The sequence below is a fragment of the Diadema setosum genome, chromosome 16, assembly GCF_964275005.1.
Source record: "Diadema setosum chromosome 16, eeDiaSeto1, whole genome shotgun sequence".
Classification (NCBI taxonomy): domain Eukaryota; kingdom Metazoa; phylum Echinodermata; class Echinoidea; order Diadematoida; family Diadematidae; genus Diadema; species Diadema setosum.
In genome coordinates, this window is record NC_092700.1 from 37,156,453 (window position 1) to 37,181,637 (window position 25,185).

The 25,185-nt window shown below is 37.5% G+C and overlaps 1 protein-coding gene across 1 annotated transcript in view; it reads right to left on the minus strand.

Moving 5' to 3' along the window:
- Positions 1–25,185, minus strand: part of LOC140239874 (uncharacterized) — a 144,846-nt gene that overhangs the window by 9,966 nt on the left and 109,695 nt on the right. The window contains exons 5-11 of the mRNA XM_072319693.1: positions 18,431–18,582; positions 17,268–17,443; positions 16,363–16,457; positions 14,411–14,500; positions 2,706–2,793; positions 1,317–1,511; positions 374–610 (exon numbers count right to left, since the gene is read on the minus strand). Of these exons, the coding sequence (XP_072175794.1) occupies positions 374–610; positions 1,317–1,511; positions 2,706–2,793; positions 14,411–14,500; positions 16,363–16,457; positions 17,268–17,443; positions 18,431–18,474 (925 nt within the window). The 5' untranslated portion in view covers positions 18,475–18,582. The remainder of the gene's footprint in view (positions 1–373; positions 611–1,316; positions 1,512–2,705; positions 2,794–14,410; positions 14,501–16,362; positions 16,458–17,267; positions 17,444–18,430; positions 18,583–25,185) is intronic.

The window sequence follows — 25,185 nt, forward strand, 5'->3', positions numbered from 1 at the left end:
TGTTACAACTGCATGACAATATTTATTGTCTATGCTTTACACAAATTTGACCAGTCCACAACATACTAACACACTGTAAACATGACAGCTGTAAGAGAGGAATTTTGTAAATAAAATTTGTAATGAAGCACATACGAGTTAAATATGACTCATCTCATCATAATCATCATCAGTTTTATCATCATTATCATTGCTTTTATTTTCATTGCAGTGACCATCTACTTAAAAGACAACCAGAATGCAAAGGAAACTATGTTCCTTTGTAATATGAAATGTTTCACTCAGAGGACACAGCATTTTGGCATGATAATCAAAGCTGCTCTAAACCTCTGTTCACAGGAAAACTGTTTGGATTAGACGACTCTATTTTTACCTTCATCGATGTGTTTCTTGAGCTCGCTACGAAAGCCACCATGGCAGAATTTGAAGATGGTCTGGCCAACCATATCATCAGACGTGTAGCAAGGGGCCTTGACTCGTGACATGTCCGCTGACGTGATGACGTAGTCTTGGCTCAGTTTAGTGGTAAACTCTTCCACGTTTTCTGTGATGGCGCTATGCTCTTCTGGGGATGCCCGTCGAGCGATGCAGAAAAGGTGAACTGTGCTCTCTGTAAAGCATGAAGGATTAAAGCACATCAATTTCAATACAGTGTTAACTACAAGCCCCATTTCTGTTCAGATTATTGAAAAAAATTATATATTGGTACTCATAATACCTGCAATTACATGCACTGTAGCACTAGTTTTCAAAACACCAAGTGTTTATTCTGCATATGGTGAGCTTCAAAAAAACAACAACATAAAACACAAAACAAAAACAAAAACATCTGTGAGGGAATGCACTATGCAGCGTAAAGATCTGAGCAAGAACTGTTGGCCTTTTATTCTAATCATGTAAAGGTTAAAGATGAATTCATCTAATATATCACCCAATATGCTCCCGAACACTCCATTTGCACTTCTACTACGAGACATGTCAGAGATTGTCTGAGGAAAAAACAAGGTAGTTTTCTGGGTTTATACATTACAATTCAAGCAACTGCCAAAATGAATAAAAACCTACGTAGGCCAACAATTTACGAATGGACATTCTGATGCAAAGCTGTAGTCCAACGAAGGAATATTCTGAATAATGGCTGACTTTGACATCAGCACGCAAGCTACACAGCAATCACAGTCCACACTGATATATGCAGGACACCTTCTACCAATACATGCTATTATTTAATTCCACTCTACATTGTATATCTACACAACACATCACAAGGTCACCAAATCCATGTACTGAAGAAGGCAGTTACCATAGCAACTAACCTGCATCATTGTTGGAGGTGTTGCTCTCTTTGTTAATGGCTGGTTTCAGGATAGCAGAGCACATCATGGTGGTATAACACTCTTTACTTGGCGTGTCCTCATTTTCTGGCTTGACTTGCATGCGACACTTGAAGGATCTGTTGCGGCCACACTGCAGTGTGTTGCCAGCATCCTGGGGCCAGATACTTGATGTAGCTGCAACATTATCACACAACATCATGCACTGATAAGAACTATTGAAAAACATACTGTACAAGCTGTTATTTTCGTGCACAGATATTTTTGCGAATGAGTAGGCACAGACATTTTCGTGAGATGTTGTTTTCGTGAATTGACACAGACGCTTACGGTAAATGCACCATTCCCGAAGCGCATGGTGACACTTTCATGTGTTGTTAAATTCATAATACAACTGTGATTCTTAAAATTCACGAAAATTAAACCCTTGCGAAATAACAGCTTATACAGTATTTACCTTGATTTGCACATTGTAATAAAAAAGGAGATTAACATGTATGCAAACACAAAGTGAAGTGATATGAAGGATCCTACAGACCAACATTGTGCATCATCTAAACGTAGAACTGATTTTCAAATAAAAGTGAATGACTGACGCTTGACCATATATGTACCATATATTGAACCATAAACCATGATGACTCTTTCATCAATATTCCACCCACGTTAGTTATTTGCAGTAATGCAAACTGTTGTATCACTGTACCACTGACACAGTACATGGCCTCCGTTGCTTGGTCAAGCCTGGTATGGCACTAGCCACCAAAGTAAGGCTGATCTCCTCCTTGTCTGACCATTGCTACTGATGTAATGACCCTCTTTATCAAAGCCAACTTTTCCTACACTCCACCCACATAAGTCTTCCCTGCCTGATGGTTGATGTAGATATTGTGAGTATGAACACTAGACTGTATATGACACGAGTCTAGATAGGCCACTAATCCTACCAAGCCATTATGGTAAATGATTACCAACATACCAGCAATGAGGCCAGTTCAACCCACTTGGTTTGGAAAATAAGAACAATCAATCCAAGAGTTTGCATTTCAATACATTTTCTTAAAATCCACACAATGAACATGAATCATCAATTTGAATATCAAAATAATCTAAGAACCCTCTAGAGACCATGACCCAAAGGACAGAAGACAAAGCTTTGGGAATGTGGGCTTGTAAGTCTGCACTGATGTAAGAAAGAAAACATTTTATCATTCTATTGTAAAGGTTTGCCTTACAGTGAATTTCTATATATACTGAAACTCTTTTACAGACATGCCGTAAACCTTCCCTCCTGTCAGAATGAAAGTAAAACTGAAACGTGTTAGTTACAGACTGTATTTCTTAAAATGATTTCCTGGCTGAAGAACTTACGTGTAGTGGATGGTAAGAGGCACTTGATAAAAGGATGGTGGTCTCCAACATGGACAAAGCTGTAGATGGAAGACCCTATCAGCTCCTCCTGCAGGAGAACAACACAATACATCACTTATTACTGGAGGAAAACACCAAACATACACTTATCACTGGAGGAAAACACCAAACATACACTAAACCACTTGAGGGAAACACTACACATACACTCATCACTGGAGGAAAACACCAAACATACACTAAACCACTTGAGGGAAACACTACACATACACTCATCACTGGAGGAAAACACAAAACATACACTTATCACTATACTGAGACAAGTTTCATGAGAAGCAGCTTCAATCAAGTTTACCACATCCACTGCAGTATAAAATACTTTCCTCTGCCACAGACAAAACTTTTATCTAAAAAGAAGAATCACACAAATGTATCACTCAGTAGTATGCTTGGCATATGTGAAGAAATTTATTGCAAAATGAGCTACGCAACATTTTTAAATATTTCAAAGTAAGTCCATCATCAGATAGAGCAAAATTAAACCTTTCCAGTAATACCTCACTTGTGACATAACAAGGAATATTCTAGAAGTTATGATAAAAATATCCTGTATTTTCTTACCATCTTCTTTGTTTTTAGCCGCTTTAATCACAAATATCTCGACTTAACAAGATTGGAGTTAGCTTGTTTTGTGATAAACTCTTCATGTGTATTGTGTGTGTAGATACTTATCTGCATGTGTTTTACTTTTGTGTGTGTGTGTTTCTGTCTGTTTATGATACATCATGTATTTTCCAAGATGCTCTGTGACACTTGGTGCAGAGAACAATTACAAAAATGGAAGGGAAACTGAATAAAAAAAAACAAAAACAATAACAGCTGGGTACTTAATTCTTTATGTTCCCCTTTCTATTTCACTTTGATAGTAGAAAGGGGATATTAAATACTGAGGGGCATAATACTTGAATCTTTAAGTACATGTATGATAATGACTATGATGGTATCATAGCATCATCATCACTATCACTCTTCTATACACTATTTTTATCTGTTCTCATGCTAGTTTTCCCACAGTTGTTTGTTTCAAGTTATAGACTTTCAGGACAGAAACTGAACCCATTAGTTCTCATATATCGTGTACACAGATGTATATCCTGGAGTAGAGAGAGAGAGAGAGAGAGAGACAGATTTCTCCAGACTCTACTCTTCTGAAAAAAACAGACATCGCCATTAGTCTGAGGAGCAAACTTAACAGTATGAACACGCTGCAACACAGATCCACTACAGTCATTACTAATGAATCGATTCAACATGGCTTCTACATGAGTCTTACATTCATAAGGCAGTCTGAAGATCATAGAGTCCATAAAGCGCATGAAAGAAGTATCTGCTATCATGCTATGCACACATGGGGTTATCAAGAGGTAGCAGTGGCTAATACAAGTCAAACAATGATCAGGTATCATGAAGACACATGTCAAAAACTATGTACTTTGATCACAGGCTGCTGAAAACAAACAATGTCAGAAGGAGAACCCACTTGAGTTGGGAATGGCGTGCTCTGCTTTCTGCTACTAGCTATAGGGCTTTTCTATTAAAGCTTGTTATCTCTATTCTTTATATGATTGGTTTGCTTGAGGCTGAGTAGATGGAGTTGGGTGGTAGATGGAGTCTTTGCAATTAAATGTTAAACTTGAGGCACTAAGAGGAAAAGCTCCTCTTTATTATACAACAATAGGCCCTCCCCTATCTCAAGTGTCTACCAGTGCAAGCTTCTCTTTGAAACCACATGTGAGAGAAAATGAGATGACCTTTGCAGACTCAGAATTATAGGGTCAAGACAAAGAAACCTCAATATGACAAAGAAACACAAACAATACTCAAAATCCATTTGGCACAGATTTTAGCAATGGTTAGTAACCATGAAAATTTCTGCACTATATTCAATATCAAAAGGCATCAGGAATATGGAGAAACATAGATGCACTGTGAAACCTTGCATATACAGTATACCATGCAAAATTCTAACATTCTGAGAGAAACATTATGGGGCTAAAGAAAATAGTAATACAGGAGGAAACACTGCTAACCACTGCATGGTTGTCCAGGAACTTGTATCAATCAGATTACTAAAATCCAAGATCAAAGGGGTAGAACTTATACTCATTTAAAAGAACTTGTATCGATCAGATTACTAAAATCCAAGATCAAAGGGGATAGAACCTATACTCATTTGGTTTTTGAAGCATTCAAGAATCCCAGTTTGAATGGAGATTGGAAAGATATGTACAATCATGTTACCACAAGTGTAAGAAATTCATTAAGTTATGCAGTCTACATAAAATAATATAAGGCTGACTGCAGCAACACACTAATGAAGGCCTGTTCAAAATACATCCCATTGTCAAGGAACATATCAACATCCAGAAGAAAATGCCCCATGAGTCCTAAATTCATTAATAACACTACAGTGGGAGATGAACAGTGAATGCACATAATTCAAACAAAACAAAACATCTGAAGTAACACAAGAGAGAAGAAAAGAAACAAAGAAAACAAATCACAAGGGAAGAAAGTCACCTGCCTGGCTCTGTTAGCTCCACTGAAAAGTTTCTTGATACTGACTATAACCAACAAACTTTCTATCCAGGTCAACATCACACTGTGCCTTGTAAACAGGCAGCCACCTGCCATGTCCTAGCCAACACAATGTTCTCACAAATAATGTAGGAGACACAGCCATAATCTGATATAAAATTGATACCTTGAACTTTCCAAAGCCTACACACTACAGGCTGTTTTTCCCCCATGTCTACAACAGTAAAATACAGCAACCTGGCCCAGTCTAATGATGTGGGTTAGAATATTTGTCTGTGGAGACTATGTAAGACTAGTTCTCCCAAACTTCCTAGCTATATAGGCCCCGCTTCAATGACTGCTTAACTACTTCATAAACTATTTTAAAAGGCACCTCTTTAAACCAAGATGCTGCTTTCACCTACTGTATACGCCATATATTTTAATACTGAGTCTACTTTTTAGTGAATCATGACTGCCCAACGATTTTGCGAGTGGTTAAATTCGTGATCATGAAGCACAGTACTGGATGGAGAAATGTGTGCTCATTACATTCATGTAGGGATCAGAGTCAGCATTTTCTCATGTCTTTGAATTTGCAAATAGCACCTGACTCACGAAATTTGCAAAAACAAAAGCCTCGCAAAATATTCTGTGTATACAGTATAATGTACAAACATCATATCAGCTCATAGAAAGCAATTTGCACAAATCTGTCATTCAAAACAGGTAGACGGATTTCCATCCAGAAGAAATCCTACTGAATAAAATGAAAAATATCTTGAAATGATCCTGTCTCTGTACCAATAATTCCTTTAGAATCTCTAGTATCCAGCCAAAGGGCAATATTAGTACTCTGAGAATGGGAGGGAAGACTTTGCCTAATCCTGGAATAGAAACCTTGGCATCTGAGTATTAAAGCTAGGCCCTTTTCCTACTGATACCATCTTATGTGACATTTACAAACTCCTTGCCAGCTCTTACAGCTGCCTAGAAATGAATTCAAACAACTTTTCTTCATCTATATTCCATCTCCATATGACGTAATCTGTGCTAACCAGTACAGTGACACATTTATCACAGTACTGGAACCTAACTCAAAGATATAATGATGCAAGTTTTGATGTAGTTCCTCAAACCCCTTTGATATATTTTCCCCCTAAGCTCTTCTTGACAGAGGGCATTTCCTAAGTCTCTTTCCAGTACACATTCAAAGGAAATCGGGACGGGGGCCACTTCTTGGCTGCCTACAAACTTTCTACACTGCCACGTCATTTCATCACAAATTAGCCTCACAAATCAAATAAGATTCACAGAATAACATCAAGCAAGCAAAGAGGATATTTTTAGGCAGAGCATACTCCTTGGACCGAGGTAGATCCAGGAAAGTCAAGATTTAGGCAGCTTTGAGTGAGCAGTTTGGACTCCAGTCTCACACAGCTATTTCCTGTCTCCAGAGCTCCCAGGATTTCACTATATCACATATCTCTATCAAGACTTCTTCCTTTATACGTAATCTCTACTCAAGATTTCAATTCTTTCACAACAGCTGCTTAAGCCTAACATGACCCCAACCAATAAATATCTCTACAACTGAAACAAGACAGACTCTACACCTCAATGAATTCTAGTCTCATTTTTTAAAGTGCCCCCCCCCCCCCCCCGATCTTAGCCATAAAATGTCTGATGTTTCTTACTGAGCAATATTAGATAATAATACTATAAAAGAACCTATAAAGATGAAAACTTCAGAGGGGTTTACTAAACTGCTTCTTCTGACTAGTCTGCTACAAGCTTGAGTTCAGTTTTAAATTGTACATCATTGCTAAGAGGAGATTCAGCCAAGAAACAAAGGTTTACATTGTACATCAAGCACCCCATGCTGTAACATGCAGATGTAAGATTGAAGTACAATATCCATTTATATTAAGAAAACATGACCTATGTCTGTGAAACAAGAGCATATTACTCCAAGTTTGGTCTTCAATGCTGCCATGTAAACTCAACCATAGCCAGGGGAAATAATCGCCATGGAAATGAAGATTAAAAAATCTTGTTCCCTATTCTAACACACACGCACACAAAAAAATGTCTACATATTCAAGATCAGGGTGCTACATAAGCACTTGCCCGATTGCCCAGGGCAAGTAAAAATCAAAGTCGGGCAAGTGTTTTGGAACAATAAGAAAGAATGCTTGCCCGAATTGGGCAAGCAAAATGTTTTGAAGCCGCCTTCACTTCCCAACACATACATGAAGAAGTCTCAATGTACTCCAACACCCAACACTCTACTGAACCAAGTTTGTTACTTCGAACATGTGCTGTTTATTCAAATGATTGTATTTTATCAAGCCCTTGACTTTTTAAGTGATTTACTATATCATTTTCTTATATCTTTGGACTTTCTTTTTGGGCAAGTAAAATTCATGTTTGGGCAAGTGTTCTGCTACAGTTTAAAGGACAAGTTCACCTTCATAAACATAAGGATTGAGAGAACGTAGCAATATTAGTAGAACGCATCATTGAAAGTTTGAGGAAAATTGGACAATCGATGCAAAAGTTATGAATTTTTAAAATTTTTGTGTTGGAACCGCTGGATGAGGAGACTACTAAGGCTCGTGATGTCATATGAGTACAACAGTATAAAGAAAATGTAAAGAAAATTCAACATATTTTCACTTTTTTCGCATAATAAAAGAGCACTTGACTTGCCTCTTTCTAAAGGCAATGGGAACTAGAGATTGTAATTTGTCATCACTGACAAATTAAGGTGATCCGATTTCTTTTTTAATCAGTGATTCGAGTCGTGATAGTGCAAAGTCTCAGCTACAACATACTAAAATCTGAGAGAAATTCACCGAAGCATAAGTAAGATAGTGCTCGATAAAGAGAGTCATGTCAATTTTCACATTTAAAAATTCCCTCCCATAGAGATAACACGTCATAGCGAAAATAGAAAATATGACCTTTGACCCCACTTTGCACAGACAAGATGGCATCTGAGCAAAAAGTGGTTATTTTATGAAATGATCCCTGTAACATGGTCTTTACGTGTGCAAAATATGGGAAAGATAGGACATGTATTCACCAAGATACAGAATGAAACATCTATGACCTTTGACCCTAATTTACATACCCAAGATGGCGTCTGATCAAGTCGTTGTTATTTTATGAAATAATGTTCGTGACATGAACTAAACATGTGCAAAATATGGTGGTGATAGGGTATGTTTTTCTTGAGTTATTGCACATAACGTTGCAAAAAGAAAAATATTTTAATACATCGAAGATAAACTTTAAATTCAAGTAACTTTTTTGACGTGATCCCAACATCGTATGAAAAAACGAAGGGCACACTTACGATAACCCAAAGTCTCAGCTACAACATATTAAAATCTGGGAAAAATTCACCGAAGCATAAGTGAGCTAGTGCTCGAAAAAGATAGTCATGTCAATTTTCACTTCCAGAAAAACTGCTCTCCCATAGAGATAACACGTAAACTGGTCAAATTTTACAAGGATACTTTCAATCCATTTTTACGAGGTGATGACGTCATCCAATCAAAATCTTGTAATTATAAATATGAAAGAACATTAAATAAGCTACAACATACTGAAAGTTAGGTGAAACTCGGCAAAGGATAAGTGAGATACGCTCGAGTGAACTTGAATTTTGATGACGTCATTTTGAAAATTTACTTTTTTTACTTTTTTAAGAAATTTGATATCTTTTAATCATTTTTTCAGTATCGCCAACCCATGAAATGATATGTACAACTCATCAGCTTTCAAAATATGTAAAGAAAATGGGGGGTCACCGTCCATCCTGACGAGTAAAATCGGATTTAAATTTGGCGGTTTTTTGGCATTGTTGCACTGTATATCGCCATTGACGCGCGCGCGGAATTTCAACTTTGACGGGCCCGTATGACGTCATATTGAGTCGGATTGACTTGAAACTTGGTAGAAACATTCTTTGACATTTCAGACATCCGATACGTGTGAAAAGACGGGAAATTTCTATTGCATATGAGCTGTGCGTGCGTATATGCGCGCGCGCGTACGCGTCCGTCGATTTTTTCTGAAATACTCCAAATGACCTGAAACGTGTGCAAAACAATTTTGAGCTCGATTGGAGCATGTTAAAATTTCAACGTGCGCGTACGCGCTCGTTTACTATGAACGTGACTAAATTTTATGAAATATATCAATAGAGCTTGACTTGAACTATATGATATGTAAATTTCATTGAGAAAGTCCATTCCATTAATGAGATACGAATGTGAACGTGTTTTCAGATAATGACGTCATAGTGACGTCATGGTTGACTGATCACAGAGATACATTAGATCTGTCGTCCTTATGACGTGATACATATATGGTATCAGTTTAGAAGTGATAGGTGAATGACTTTTAGAGTTAACCGCTGCACAACATTTGAGGAGAAAGAAATAAAGAAGAAGAAGAAGAAGAAAGAATCCGTACAGATACAATAGGTGATCCGAGAGGATACTCGGATCACCTAATAATATTACCCATAACATATGTCAGTAACGAGTCAAGGGAATGTGTACTTTTTCCAAAAGATGAAATTTTGTGAAATTCTCTTTATATTTTCCTTATATAGTTGTACGCAGGTGACATCATACACTGCAGTAGTCTTCTCATTCAGCGGTGACTGCACAAAAACTTCAAAAATTCATAACTTTAGAACGGATTGTCCAATTTTCCTCAAACTTTCAATGATGTGTTCTACTAATATTGCTGCATTCTCTCAATCCTTATGCTAATGAAGGTGAACTTGTCCTTTAAACATCTGCTTTCCCGACTGGGCAAGTGGTAAAAAAAAAAAAAAAAAAAAAAAAAAAAAAAGTAGCACCCTGATGATTCCTTCCCACTATGTCAAAAGGAAGGAAAATAACTGCAATAGTAGAAATCCTTTTAAGCTATACACATGGTCTACAATGTTCACCAGTTTATTTTTTGCTTCTTTGATATTACAAAAATCAAGTTGTACGCATGCCATTTGATGAAAGGGTGAGAGAGACTGTTAAAGGTTAGTATACCTTTTCTTATCAGTGCAGCCAGAAATGCCCGATACTGTCACTACTGTCACCCACTGTCTCTCCCTCTCTCAACTTCTTTCTAATTTACCTCTTCTTCTTTTTTTTTCTTCTTTTTTTTTTGTCACCGGAGATCTCTTTCCTGACTAGGTTACTGACCACTCACTAGTCTATCTAAATCAGACCTTATACAGTAAGGAAGAGTATAAAAGCTCACAATAAAGCATCTACCATACAGTGTGGTCTAGTTTACTAAATCCATGATATACCTCCATAAGACCAAATCAGAAACTTGTTCATGCAGTAAATAGGCAGTGCTTCTTTTCTTTTTATTTTATAGCTTTTGACGTTTAAAACAAATAAAGAGTTTTCAAAGAGTAGGCAAATAATTGCCCTTTTGTTTTCTCTATGTAGAATTCTTTGATGAGCTGTGCCATGTTTACCACTGAGGGAGACATTGCTGTCACATGATCAATTAGTAACTGTAGGAAAAATTTTTTAACTAGTGATCTAGTCACAACACCTGGCATTAAAGGCATTTATTAACACACGATACAAGTCTCCTGTTATTGAAATTCAATGTACCTCATATTTGGACGTCAAAGAGATTGAGAGAAAATTTGTTTCTAACACTACATGTACTATTCCCCATGACATTTTCTTAAATCTAAAGGTCTTCACACAACAAAGCACATAATTTGTTAATCTATTAAAAAATTGTTTCTCCTATCAATCCAAACCCAATGCAGACAATATTTAATTTCCAAGTCAAAATGTCTGAAATGTGTCATGAATTCTTGCCTTCATTCCCAAGTGCTAAAGTAACTTGTATCTCTCTGCCCAGCCCTGGATCCTGCCTAATTATCTCTCTTCCGACATGTTCCTTCTCTCTCTTTCCTCTATCCTCCCTCTATCTCCTCTTTGCCTCTCACAGCCTCCGGTTCCTGTTCCCAGTCTCCAGCACCCCACCCCACCCCACCCCACCCCACCCTACCCCATCCCACCCCACCCCCATCCCTGCATCAGATCAAGACAGGACAATGTCTACACTCATTCTTTAACCACACATTTCAAGTGTCGGTTGATTTGTGTCAATACCATATATGTTGTCACTTGATGCTACAAACCACATAGTTGTAGGTGATGACAAACACTAACATGTACACACACAACACACATACACACAATGACAATCTGTTAGTCTTTTCCTACTTCAAATCAGCTGATATCAACAATGTTTGTTCTCCTGGTAAACTGCAAAACATGTACTTCCTGAAATCTGATTAGGCTACTGGGTTAAAGGCACTGTACAGTACTGGTTGAGGTAAGGATTCATGTTTTGGACATTCCTAAGTGAGATAATGAGAAACCTCTTATGAAATATGAAAGAGCATGTAATTTTAAGAAGGATTCTACTTTTTTGATGAAAATTGGTTTTCAAATGGCTGAGATATCTAAAAAAAAGTGATAACAATAAAAGGTGACAGGCCATGCCTTTCATTAGGATGTTTTGGATATCTCAGCCATTTCAAAACTGATTTTCATCAAATAAACTTTCGATACCCCTTAGAATTGCATGCTCTTTGACATCTCATGGAGTGGTTTCTGAATATCTCGCAAAATGTTAAAGGGATGGTACAGTTTTGGTGGAGATGAGAATTGGGCTTTAAACTTTTTGTGAGATACCAAGAAAACACTTATGATATAGTACAGAGCATACCATTTTAAGAGGAATTCAAAGTTTATTTGATGAAAATCAGGTTTGGAATGACTGAAACATCCAAAAACAAAGTAAAACAAAGCGATTGTAATAAAGTGTGGGTCCCACACTTTATTAGAATCGCTCTTTTTTTTTTGGACATCTCAGCCATTTCAACGCCAATTTTCATCAAATAAACATTGAATTCGTCATAGAATTATATGCTCTTTCATATTTCATAAGAGGTTTCTCATTATCTCACACAAAACAAAAAAAAAAATGTTAAAAACCTGAAATTAGGTCTCAACCAAAACTGTACGATCCCTTTAAAGCTAAATCCTCATCTCAACCAGAATTGTACACACCCTTTACCCTGTTGAGAATGAGCTGATTTTGCTACAACACTCATTTCTCATAGACACCTGTCCGAGTTTACTCCAGACTTGTCTTCAACAGGTTTAAGACCCAGTAACGTTGGGATACCATGGAGTGGGAAGGCTGGCCCTACTTGGATATACTTGAGAATCCCCACAATGAATTGTGTGCAGCTTTATCATTTATCTCTATGTACAATGTACAACTGTCACAACAGACAATAGCAAAAAAAATCTCCACTACAGTCACACATTACCGATGATCTTATGCTTTGGAAGCATATTCATTGACAAGCTATTTCATTCTACCAGGCCTGTGCTAGTCATGGTTTTCAAATGTATCCTGGTAGACAACGAATGAAGATCAGTTCAATTGGGCCAACCTTTTCTCCCCACACTACATGGTCTTTAATGAGGACAAGTCTGGCCAGATTATTATTATATTTTATTATTATATACATGTGGATTGAGTGAATGCAGCCATATTAGTAGAACACATCAATGAAAGTTTGGGAAAAATCAGACAATCCGTTCAAAAGTTATGAATTGTTGTAGTTTCTGCGCAGTCACTGCTGGATGAGAAGACTACTACAGTGTATGATGTCTCATGCATAGAACAATATAAGGAAAAAATAAAGAGAATTTCACAAAATGTAATTCTTTGAAAAAAGGTGCTTGTTTACTCCACTTGTCACTGACGTACTCTATGTTAGTTGGGGTTACCAGAATGCCATCTTACTACATGTAGACAAATAGCCATGTTTAATTTCCCTGGGAAAATGAGAATGTGACTGTACTGCAAGCTTGGTTCCATTTAAAAACATAATGGCCAACTGTTATACCTATTGTATGGGTTTATCTCATTTGTTCTTCCATTCTTCTCAACCCCTCCCCACTACCCCCCCCCCCCCCCCCCAACCCACATCACATATCCCCCACTCTGTGGGGTACTCCACAGGTAGTATGTTCATGCCAGAGTCTGAGGGCAGAATATAAATTTCTATCTAAGGTGTTTCCCTAGCAACGAATTCGTAAGCATCACTGTGGCTTCGTAAACACAGCGTCATTACATACAGCATACTATAAGGTGTATAACATCACAACATGAAGCACAGCTATGAGAGAAAAACGTCATAACATGCCCACTGAAGTTTGTCTAATGAATCCACTATTGTGCAGCATTCCTGAGCCAGGCACATCACTGCATAGGCTGTAAGCATGCATGGAATCAGTCTAACTAGAACATGGTAATTGCTGCATACATGTTTGAGTGGGATGCCTCGGCTTATCATACAGCCTTTATACAAGTAGCTGCCATAAGAACAAGGCTCTTGTATACACTTTGATGAATCTAATTGATTTTGACATCTAATGAAGGATTTACCTTCATAAGAGCAGTGTCTATGTGATCAACATGATAAGACATGGAGTGGTATCATAAAACCAATTCAGCTTGAAGAAACCATCAAATATCAATGATAATTAATGTAAAATACAATATTTTTGCAGCATGAAATTTTCACGAATTGGAGCCGATGGCCTTTTTCGCAGTATGAAGTTTTTGCGAGTTGCCTCTAACATTCAAAGCATATCATGTATGCAAGAACTTCCACCTGCATTTTAATTTCTCGAACCTTGGCTCTCGCGAAGTTTGTGAAATCAAAATGCACATGAACATTCCTCGCTTTACAGTATAGTATGCTCTTATATCAAAGATTCATGAAATATAGGCAAATGTGCTGCCCCTGCTTACATAGACATTTAGCCTAGACAACTATATTTGACAACTATTTTCTGTTTGATCCAATTTGTTGTTGTTGTTGTTGCTGTTTTTCTTTCTGCATCATCTATCTCTTATTGCAGCCCTGCAGTATATGCAGGACATAATAATGGACTATTGTTGAAGCCAGCATCACCGCTGCTTTGCTCTGAGCTTCTAGAGGGTTGTACATGCATCAAAGGTAGTCAATACCAATAAAAAAATCCACTTACCTGCTGGAAGTTGAGATAGCTGTTGACATTTTCAGTCACATACTCAATTTCTCCCTGACTGTTTACAACAAACAAGAAGCCATCCAGAGTCTGTAGACAAAAGAAAACAAAACAACAAAAATACTGACATGTCTCCATTTCTGGGTTGATCAATACTGGGAAGCCTTTTTTAACAATAACAAACCAAACTGAGAATACTTAAATGTATCATACAGAAGAGAAACAGATGACAGAATGATGGATAGTATGTACACCTATTGGCAGCTTTATAGTCATGAGATAATCTATCACAAAATTACCTAACATCCATAGATTATCATCTTTTCACACATCTGAATGGAGTATGCTACCATTCATTAGAAATTGCTCTCTCTAACCATCAATGTCACAATAAAGACATGAGAGAGTTACAGTTATAAAAAAGACCAGGCAGGAATATAGACTGACTTAAATATTTCATAATGATAGTTCTATCCATTATATCTTTATTTTCCCGTACATTATGTATTTAGCGTTTGAGATAAACCTTCTTTTCTCAGATAAAGAGAAGTAATGTGGTTGAAGATAAAATCATCCCTTTCATAATTACAAATTTTCATATATAAAAAGTTGTCTTCTTGCATGATAATGTAACTGTAATACAGAGAATGGAAAGCTCATCAAAAAAGCCTTCTAAACTGAAGAGATGTTGATTCTTTACATGGTAGGGATCGGTGACTTCTTAAAGCAATGAAAGTGTAAAATAATTGACTGTTGTCTAGTACTAACACAATGAGATTCTAGAATCCAGAAAAAGACGAGTTGAGTGGGAGAGATAAGAGAGAGAAGATATCGTAATTTCCATATATCATAAACACACTCCAATAGGCAGAAGATGCTATCGATCACACCAGACATACATCAGTAGAAAGGCGAAGTCACTAAAACTAGGCCACTATTATTGACTAACGCTTATTACACAAGGGATACGCCACCGAGAAACAAAGTGAAAGGCTATTGAGATGAGAGTGGGAGAGAAAAAAAAGTACTGACATCAAGAAATTAAGAACAAGGCATATGAGGTAACAGAGAATAGTGTTGACTGACGTATCAACCTCTTATATCAACACTGCAAAGGGATGTTAAGATAGCATTTTCTCTGAATTTTACAATGCAGACAGGAGACTAAGATTAGTTTTCTAAACACAAGATGTCTTGCTATCTCTACAGTGTTCCTACCATGATGATTGGATTGAAGCAGGGTGGTGGTTGAAGCATGTGCACGAGAAAATTCTATTACTTTGAATACTGATCTGTCACAGCATCAATTCTTATTTTGTTTTTAACCCATAATTAGCCTGTGCCATGGAGTTCCCTACCTGTCAGAACTTGAAGAATTTGTCATTTGGAGGATGGAGAAAAGCTGTTTAAAGGGATGGTATAGTATTGGTTGAGGTGAGGATTCAGCTTTTAACTTTTTGCGATATACTTAGAATTCACTCTATGAAATATCAAAGAGCATACAATTGTAAGAGGAATTCAAAGTTATTATCTGTATAAAAGAGCATATTCTCAAGTGACATGGGTTAGTTTTTAATTTCTTTTTTTTTTTCCTAGAAACTGCGTATTACCCTATGATATGATTTCATTCACAAAGTTAGAAGAAATTAATTCTAAACCTGCAAATTTTGGTAATTTCTGCAAAACAGGCATATGACCTTTAATATTCATACTATTTGTGCCAACTGACTGAGTAATTAGTGTATAACATGTCAGAGCATACTACGTTAGAGATTATCATGAGAATGAAAGGAGTGACATCACAACACACGTCATAGCTATCCATTCCTCATACATGAAATATTCAAGACAAACTGAGAGAAGCCTGGTGGTATAGGTTTGTGGTAAGGTGTGCATAATGGAAAGACCTTGAAATGAAAAGGGGAGGGGGAGGGATAGCTTTGAGAACTTACCTCTAGGAGAACGCTCCCCAGTGAGTCCCCAGTGGGTACCCCAGGCTTGCTGGAGGATACATGGCTATGCTGCACCTCCTCACCATGCTCAGCATCTTATAGAAAAAGAAAAGTAGTTTGATAATGTCATGGAGTTTTCATAACATGCTATACCAAAGTTTGTCTTCAGCTTAGAGTAGGTCTTCATGCATGAGCTCATGACACTCAATCTTGCTAGAAGCCATACAATTTACACTACATAAAGTACCTCTGAAAGGTATTAAGCTTTGTGTAACCAACAGCTAACCAGCGACTAACATTTCCATCTATACCAGGAAATCAACTTTAAGCCCATGCTGTTCTGTGGTAAAACATTTCATGTATAAATGCAGTGCATCAGCATTGAATTACACATTAAATGATATGAAGATTGTGATCTTGGGACCAAATGCACATCAGTAAACTTAGGATAGATTAGTAAGCAATCATCAGCTGGCTTGACTTTGTACAGTATTTCAAATTTGGATAATCTCCAGGGTACAAAGTGAAGTCCCATAATATTCCATTATTTGGCAAGTTTTAATTATGAACACGCTTCAGAGTGTACAGCTAACAGACAAAAGACAACCTAAAACAGCATGCAGAATCATCAGTTAAATAACCCTACAAATATAAATCCTCGAAACCCATCATGGGCAACATTGTTGCACAGATGTTGTCAGATTGGCAGTAATTTTCAATGCATAGATGCCATCATTTCAGAAAATTTGAAACCAGTCTACTGACCCTTAGACAATATTCTGAATAACACGTTTGCTACTGAAGATCTCTGAGTAATTCATCTGTGGTGTTATCATGTACAAGAATCATAGGTGTTGAGCATGAAGTAGAGAGAATATAATAAAGGACTGAAAGGGTTAATGTACCTTGTTGCTGCTTGATGAGTTTGATCTGACTGAGAGTCTCCTGAATCAGAGCACACTTGTCTGGTTTCATGTTGAGAGAGGCCGGATTTCTAAGACTAGCTGTGATCAGCTCATACAACTCTTCGATGTAGGAACTCTGCTTCTCACATCGTCGCTTGTTTCCAGGTAACCTGTCACTGACACAAACCCTCTCAAAGTTAACATGAGCCACACCATATTCTTCTGTCATTTACATAAATAGAGTTTCTTATTATCTTGTTGAACATCAGTTTCAGTGATCCTACTCCTTTTCATGCCAAGTGGTCATTTTCATACCCATCATTCTCAATTCCTGATTACTTAACTACTCACAGTAACACGTCAACATAATTTTCCACAATAGTGTTGTGTTCTTTGGGGAGGGGGGGGGGGGGTTCTCATCATTTCCACTGTGTTACACCAATCTTTTTTTTTTTTTCATTTTCCCGAAGAAAACACTGATCAACATAGAAACAAATATCTTCCATAACCAAGCAATATACAAAAAGAGAAAGTAATAAATAAATACACAGAGAATAACCAAGTTAAAATTTCCTGATATCAAAAGGTTACTTTGCATGGATTAAAGTTTAACCAGTTAAAGTGTGGTATTCTTTCAATATTTCAACAACCAGCAGCTTATCTAAGCTGTGAAATCTATACCTAAAGTCCTAAAAAACTGTTATACTTGCTTTACCATGATAAAAGCTCTATTTTGCTATTATAAGCATGAACATGCATATAAAAGTAAAGATATTGCTTGTTCATTTTGAACAATTCATTTTACTATAAATAGCCAACATCAAATTTGGGTTGCCCCAAGTTATCCCAACTAGGTTTCTGGCCCCTGGATCCCATCATTGATAGTTCTCAACTATCCATGATGTAACAACCCACAATATCACATTCACTACCATCATCATCATCCTCATCAGTTCTATCATCACAGTCAGAAACCACCTGCACCAATGTCTCCCTCAACACAGGTGCCATATATAACCATTGATCTCCACCTTGACAATTACAACATCACATTTCAAGTATCCTCATTACTCATTGTCACTTTGATCATCAATGTCACTGGAGCCACTGTTCCAATTTCTCTTGTTACCATGGTTACTATGATGATGAAGTCTTTTTCTCACCTGGATTTGTCAGGGTGTTTGCGCTTGACTGACGAGTTGTTCATGATGATTGTTGGTGGGACTCACTGGGAGGTAGAAACACTGGTTGGTTGCACTGTGTTTGTGGATCTCTGCATGGAGCTAGGCTTGCATCAACCAAGAGTGGCTCATACCTGGTCAAGAATGAGAATATTGAAAGTCTCTACTATCATTCTACATCACCTCCTGTCAGCCTACAAGATTTCTTTCAGTACAGTGGTACTTGTTAGTCACCTGAATGCTATTAGTCAGCTAACAATGCTGACTAGATAAGAATTCAATATCTGTTAAATTTACAAAGACAAAGTTACATTTCATTCAGAGTTCCCTTCATTAGCCACTCACAATGATAGCTATTGTACATTTTCTACAAAAAAAAAGAGAAAAAAATAAGCAGTGGTAGGTCACGTTACTGTCTCAAGTGTCATTGTCCTGTATACAAAAGAATCAAGTCAGCAAAGATGCAACCACTCTGCAAAGTTCTATAAGTCTGCCTTTTGCAAATACATCTTTATGAGCAGTCTCACACAAAGATATAGGGCTTACTAAACACACACCATAAACACTCCCAATAGTTGTATTTTTTAATACCTAGGTGCTGTATACACAAAAAAATTTAGTGAGGTTTTCCTATTTGCGAACTTTGGGAGTCTAGTGCTACTTGCAAATTTAAAAACATGCAAAAAATATTAACTCTGATCCCGACATGAATGTGGTGTGTACACTATACATTTCTCCATTCAGCGTTGTACTCCAGAATCATGAATGTCCCAATTCGTGAAAATTAGATGAACTAAATAATGGCGAATACAGTAATAATTGATCTTTGAAAGTACAGCTGTTTGTAATAAACTTGAAGATGGAACTGAGAGATAGTTTACCCTGCCAACATGACAAGTCAGTCTACCAGAAGGTCCTAGCTGTTGAATCACTATCCACGTCAGTATATCACATGCATGCTGTCAACAAGCTCACCACAACAAACTGATCTCTCCCCTTCCACTTGACTTCTGCAAACCACATGTGAGAAAATCTCCAAGTGCACAGAAATCCAGCCTGCATTACGAAGCTTGTAGTTTCTCCTTCACTCCTAACCTCCTCACACATTTTCACAAACAACTGTCTCATAAAGCACAACTTCTCCCTATAGTGAATTTCATCACTCCTAAGTTTGCATTGGAGGGACTATAAACTAAGGAAAGGTTTATCCATGATAATTTGGTCTTTAGCCTTGGACTCACTGTAATGTGTTCCCTGCCTTTGGGAGAGAATCTGACCTTTCTCTGCACAGCTCAAAACCTAGACTCTTCCCATATCACCTCAGGGAATGTTGTGAAATTTGAAGACACACATGTGGTAGAGCCATACACAATTTTAAATGCCAAACAGGGAACATGGCACAAGATAATTCACAGCTGTTCTATTTTGTTGTTTTACAGCTTGGAATGATTTCACAAAGAAGACACTTAATCTGTCTCCCATGATTCATGTATACTTTAGAAGAACATTTCTGTGAACTTGTAACAAATGAGTCTCCCTCATCAGTCTTGTAATCAATGTAGGCCTAGATGTAATGCATATAACCATGTCTGTGTATTTGCATTTCCAAATGTAGCTTCCTATCACATGTCATACGAAGTACTTTGTTCAAATTCATTTTGAAAATCACTTTGTTGTGCCATTTCCAGATGAGAACTTGGGATTTGTTTTAATTAAAATCTTCAAAAATATCTGACAGTTGGTTGACATTCCAGTCAGTCCAAACAATCACTTATTACTAAATCTCCATTCACTTTGCACTTGAAAAGAATTACTCCTACAAGATTTACAATGAACTTTTGCATGAAATCATATAAACAATGAGCTACTAGTATATGAATTGTCATAGAGTTTTCCTAATCATGCGTAATTAATGCAATGCGTTCTGCTGCAGTACAACCTGTATCAAATAGTACCAGTAATGTACAGCTGTAACAACAACTTGGGACAAAAAAAAAAAAAAAAGGAGCAAGGCTTCCTTTTTCTTTCAACTAATGTCTATCTCTAGCATTATGTATGTTGTGTTATTGACTTTGCCCCCCCCCCACCCCCCCCCAAAAAAAAACTTTTTTAATAAAAACAAAAACAAAAAAAAACACTAAATTGTTACAGTTACATGGAGGCTGAATATCAAAACGATACTCATTCCAACTTGTAGATTTCATTCAATCAACTACTCTGCTAAGTTTAGAGTTTACCATCATTTTATGTACAGTCATATATCTGGTACTGCAGATTACCTGCTTGTGTCCAGTGCAAGATGCTTCTAGCACATTGTATGACAGTGTCAGAGAGCCGTTAGTGATAATCTCTGTTAGATTCAGTTTGGGTGACAGCTTTGAACCCAACTTGCTTCCTGGAGGAAGGAAGTTAATCCAGGCGAGATCGAGGAAGTCGCATGTTTCCGCCAAGGTGCAACAAAAGCAATCCACACTACTACTACAGGCCGGAAGAGTTTGTCCAACAATGATTTCTAATCAACAGATTCCAGTGTGGACTGGATGCACACTAAGATCCACCATCCATGACTACATTCTGTTCTTATGTATTATATTTAAGCTGTTATTTTTGCAGGAGTTTAATTTTTGCAAATTCTTCGACTCACTGCCAGACCACAAATTTAACAACACACAAAAATGTCACCTACAGTGCTGATCACGTTAAACTTACCTACGCGTTACCCCAAAAACGCGTAGGTACGTGTACTTTCCGCGTTGCGTTTTGCCATACGCGTTCGCAACGCGTACACATTGTACAGCAAAATATTCCCCTCCCTTTCACTATTGTGGAATAGCGCCATCTTGCGGGCAACATTTCATTATCTGTATGTTCGCGCCCGCGCTCACACTGCAATGCGATCCACATCGGGCCGCGCCATGATATTGACTCAAAGTGAAAGAGCTTTATAACTGACTGTTAATTGAAGAAAAAGAAGAAAACACGTGTGCTTTTATAGTTTTAAGGTGTCACTGAGAAGGGGTGATGTATTCAAAAATGAATAAACACGTATTTTCGGCGTTGACTTGCTCATTTTTACCTGTCGGTGCTGAATATTGCTTTAGCTTGAGTTTCATTTTTATGGCATACTTGTTCTTCATGTTGATGTTTCTTTCAGTCCTTGGTGGTTGGTGTTGTTGGGTTTTTTTTTTTTTTTCGTGTGAGGTGACCTATTTTGTTTTAGTGTACGAGCTGAAATTTTCGCGGTGGTTTTATTTTCGCGAATTTCGCGAATCGTCTTTGAACCGCGAAAATAACAACACGCGAAAATAACAACACGCGAATAACTAAGGTTAGTTTACTTAGACCCTCGCAACCGCGAAATAAACAACACGCGAAAACGTCCCCCAAGTAGCTCTAGATTTGCAAAAATATCTGTATGCGAAAATTTCAGCTCGTACAGTTAATTAATATCGTTCTGAACGCATACAACCGCGTTAAATCACAAAAACCTAATGAATAAACACGTATTTTCGGCACTGGCTTGCTCATTTTTGCCTGTCGGTGCTGAATTTCTTCAGCTTTAGTTTCATTTTTATGGCATACTTGTTCTTCATGTTGATGTCTCTTTCATTCCTTGGGGGTTGGTGTTTTTTTTTTTCCGTGTGAGGTGACCTATTTTGTTTTAATTCTTATCGTTCCCAACGCATACAACCGCGTTAAATCACAAAAACGTAATGAATAAACACGTTTTCACGGCGCTGCCTTGCTCAGAGTCATTTTTGCCTGTCGGTGCTGAATTTCTTCAGCTTTAGTTTCATTTTTATGGCATGCTTGTTTTTCATGTTGATGTCTCTTTCATTCCTTGGGGGTTGGCGATTTTTTTTTTCTTTCTTTTTTTTTTCGTGTGAGGTGACCTATTTTGTTTTAATTCTTATCGTTACGAACGCATACAACCGCGTTAAGTCACAAAAAACGTAACGAACAAACACGTTTTCACGGCGCTGACTTGCCCTTCTTTTGCCTGTCGGTGCAGAATTTCTTTAGCTTGAGTTTCATTTTTATGGCATGCTTGTTTTTCATGTTGATGTCTCTTTCATTCCTTGGGGGTTGGCGATTTTTTTTTTCTTTCTTTTTTTTTTCGTGTGAGGTGACCTATTTTGTTTTAATTCTTATCGTTACGAACGCATACAACCGCGTTAAGTCACAAAAAACGTAACGAACAAACACGTTTTCACGGCGCTGACTTGCCCTTCTTTTGCCTGTCGGTGCAGAATTTCTTTAGCTTGAGTTTCATTTTTATGGCATACTTGTTCTTCATGTTGATGTCTCTTCCATTCCTTGGGGGTTGGTGTTTTTTTTTTCCGTGTGAGGTGACCTATTTTGTTTTAATTCTTATCGTTCCGAACGCATACAACCGCGTTAAGTCACAAAAAACGTAACGAACAAACACGTTTTCACGGCGCTGACTTGCCCTTCTTTTGCCTGTCGGTGCAGAATTTCTTTAGCTTGAGTTTCATTTTTATGGCATATTTGTTCTTCATGTTGATGTCTCTTTCATTCCTTGGGGGTTGGCGATTTTTTTTTTCTTTTTTTTTTTCTTCTTTTTTTTTTCCGTGTGAGGTGACCCATTGTGTTTTAATTTTTATCGTTCCGAACGCATACAACCGCGTTAAATCACAAAAACGTAATGAATAAACATGTTTTCACGGCGCTGCCTTGCTCAGAGTCATTTTTGCCTGTCGGTGCTGAATTTCTTCAGCTTTAGTTTCATTTTTATGGCATGCTTGTTCTTCATGTTGATGTCTCTTTCATTCCTTGGGGGTTGGTGTTTTTGTTTTTGTTTTTTTCGTGTGAGGTGACCTATTTTGTTTTAATTCTTATCGTTACGAACGCATACAACCGCGTTAAGTCACAAAAAACGTAACGAACAAACACGTTTTCACGGCGCTGACTTGCCCTTCTTTTGCCTGTCGGTGCTGAATTTCTTTAGCTTGAGTTTCATTTTTATGGCATACTTGTTCTTCATGTTGATGTCTCTTTCATTCCTTGGGGTTGGTGGTTTGTTTGTTTTGTTGTTTTTTTTTTTCCGTGTGAGGTGACCTATTTTGTTTTAATTCTTATCGTTCCGAACGCATACAACCGTGTTAAATCACAAAAACGTAATGAATAAACACGTTTTCACGGCGCTGCCTTGCTCAGAGTCATTTTTGCCTGTCGGTGCTGAATTTCTTCAGCTTTAGTTTCATTTTTATGGCATGCTTGTTCTTCATGTTGATGTCTCTTTCATTCCTTGGGGGTTGGCGATTTTTTTTTTCTTTCTTTTTTTTTTTCGTGTGAGGTGACCTATTTTGTTTTAATTCTTATCGTTACGAACGCATACAACCGCGTTAAGTCACAAAAAAACGTAACGAACAAACACGTTTTCACGGCGCTGACTTGCCCTTCTTTTGCCTGTCGGTGCTGAATTTCTTTAGCTTGAGTTTCATTTTTATGGCATACTTGTTCTTCATGTTGATGTTTCTTTCATTCCTTGGGGGTTGGCGATTTTTTTTTTCCGTTTGAGGTGACCCATTTTGTTTTAATTCTTCTCGTTCCGAACGCATACAACCGCGTTAAATCACAAAAACGTAATGAATAAACACGTTTAAACGGCGCTGCCTTGCTCAGAGTCATTTTTGCCTGTCGGTGCTGAATTTCTTCAGCCTTAATTTCATTTTTATGGCATGCTTGTTCTTCATGTTGATGTCTCTTTCATTCCTTGGGCGTTGGTGGTTGTTGTTGTTGTTGTTGTTGTTGTTTTTTTCGTGTGAGGTGACCTATTTTGTTATCGTTCCGAACGCATACAAGCGCGTTAAGTCACAAAAAACGCATAACGAACAAATACGTTTTCACAGCGCTGACTTGCCCTTCTTTTGCCCGTCGGTGCTGAATTTCTTTAGCTTGAGTTTCATTTTTATGGCATACTTGTTCTTCATGTTGATGTCTCTTTCATTTTTTGGGAGTTGGCGATTTTTTTTTTTTTTTCCGTTTGAGGTTACCCATTTTGTTTTAATTCCTGTCGTTCCGAACGCATACTACCGCGTTAAATCACAAAAATGTAATGAATAAACACGTTTTCACGGCGCTGCCTTGCTCATAGTCATTTTTGCCTATCGGTGCTGAATTTCTTTAGCTTGAGTTTCATTTTTATGGCATGCTTGTTCTTCATGTTGATGTCTCTTTCATTCCTTGGGGGTTGGTGTTTGTTTGTTTGTTTGTTTGTTTGTTTGTTTGTTTTTGTGTGAGGTGACCTATTTTGTTTTAAATCGTAACGTTCCGAACGCATACAACCGCGTTAAATCACAAAAACGTAATGAATAAACACGTTTTCACGGCGCTGACTTGCTCATTTCTGCCTGTCGGTGCTGAGTTTCTTTAGCTTGAATTTCATTTTTATGGCATACATATTGGTACTTGTTCTTCATGTTGATGTTCCTTTCATTCCATGGGGGTTGGTAATTCTTTTTGTTGTTTGTGTAAGGTGACCTACATGTATTTTGTTTAAATTCTTATCGTTCCGAAAGCATACAACCGCGTAAAATAAAAAAATAAAATAATTTCGATACGGTAAATCGCGGTAGAGTGCGTTCTTCTTCACCACAGCCAGTTTCATCATCGAACCTTTCGACAAATGCAGGAGACTAAAGCTGTGATTGTTGTTTTATGAACTGTATATTGGCATGCAACGCTTGCGCAGCAGTGAAACAAAAATGTTATTC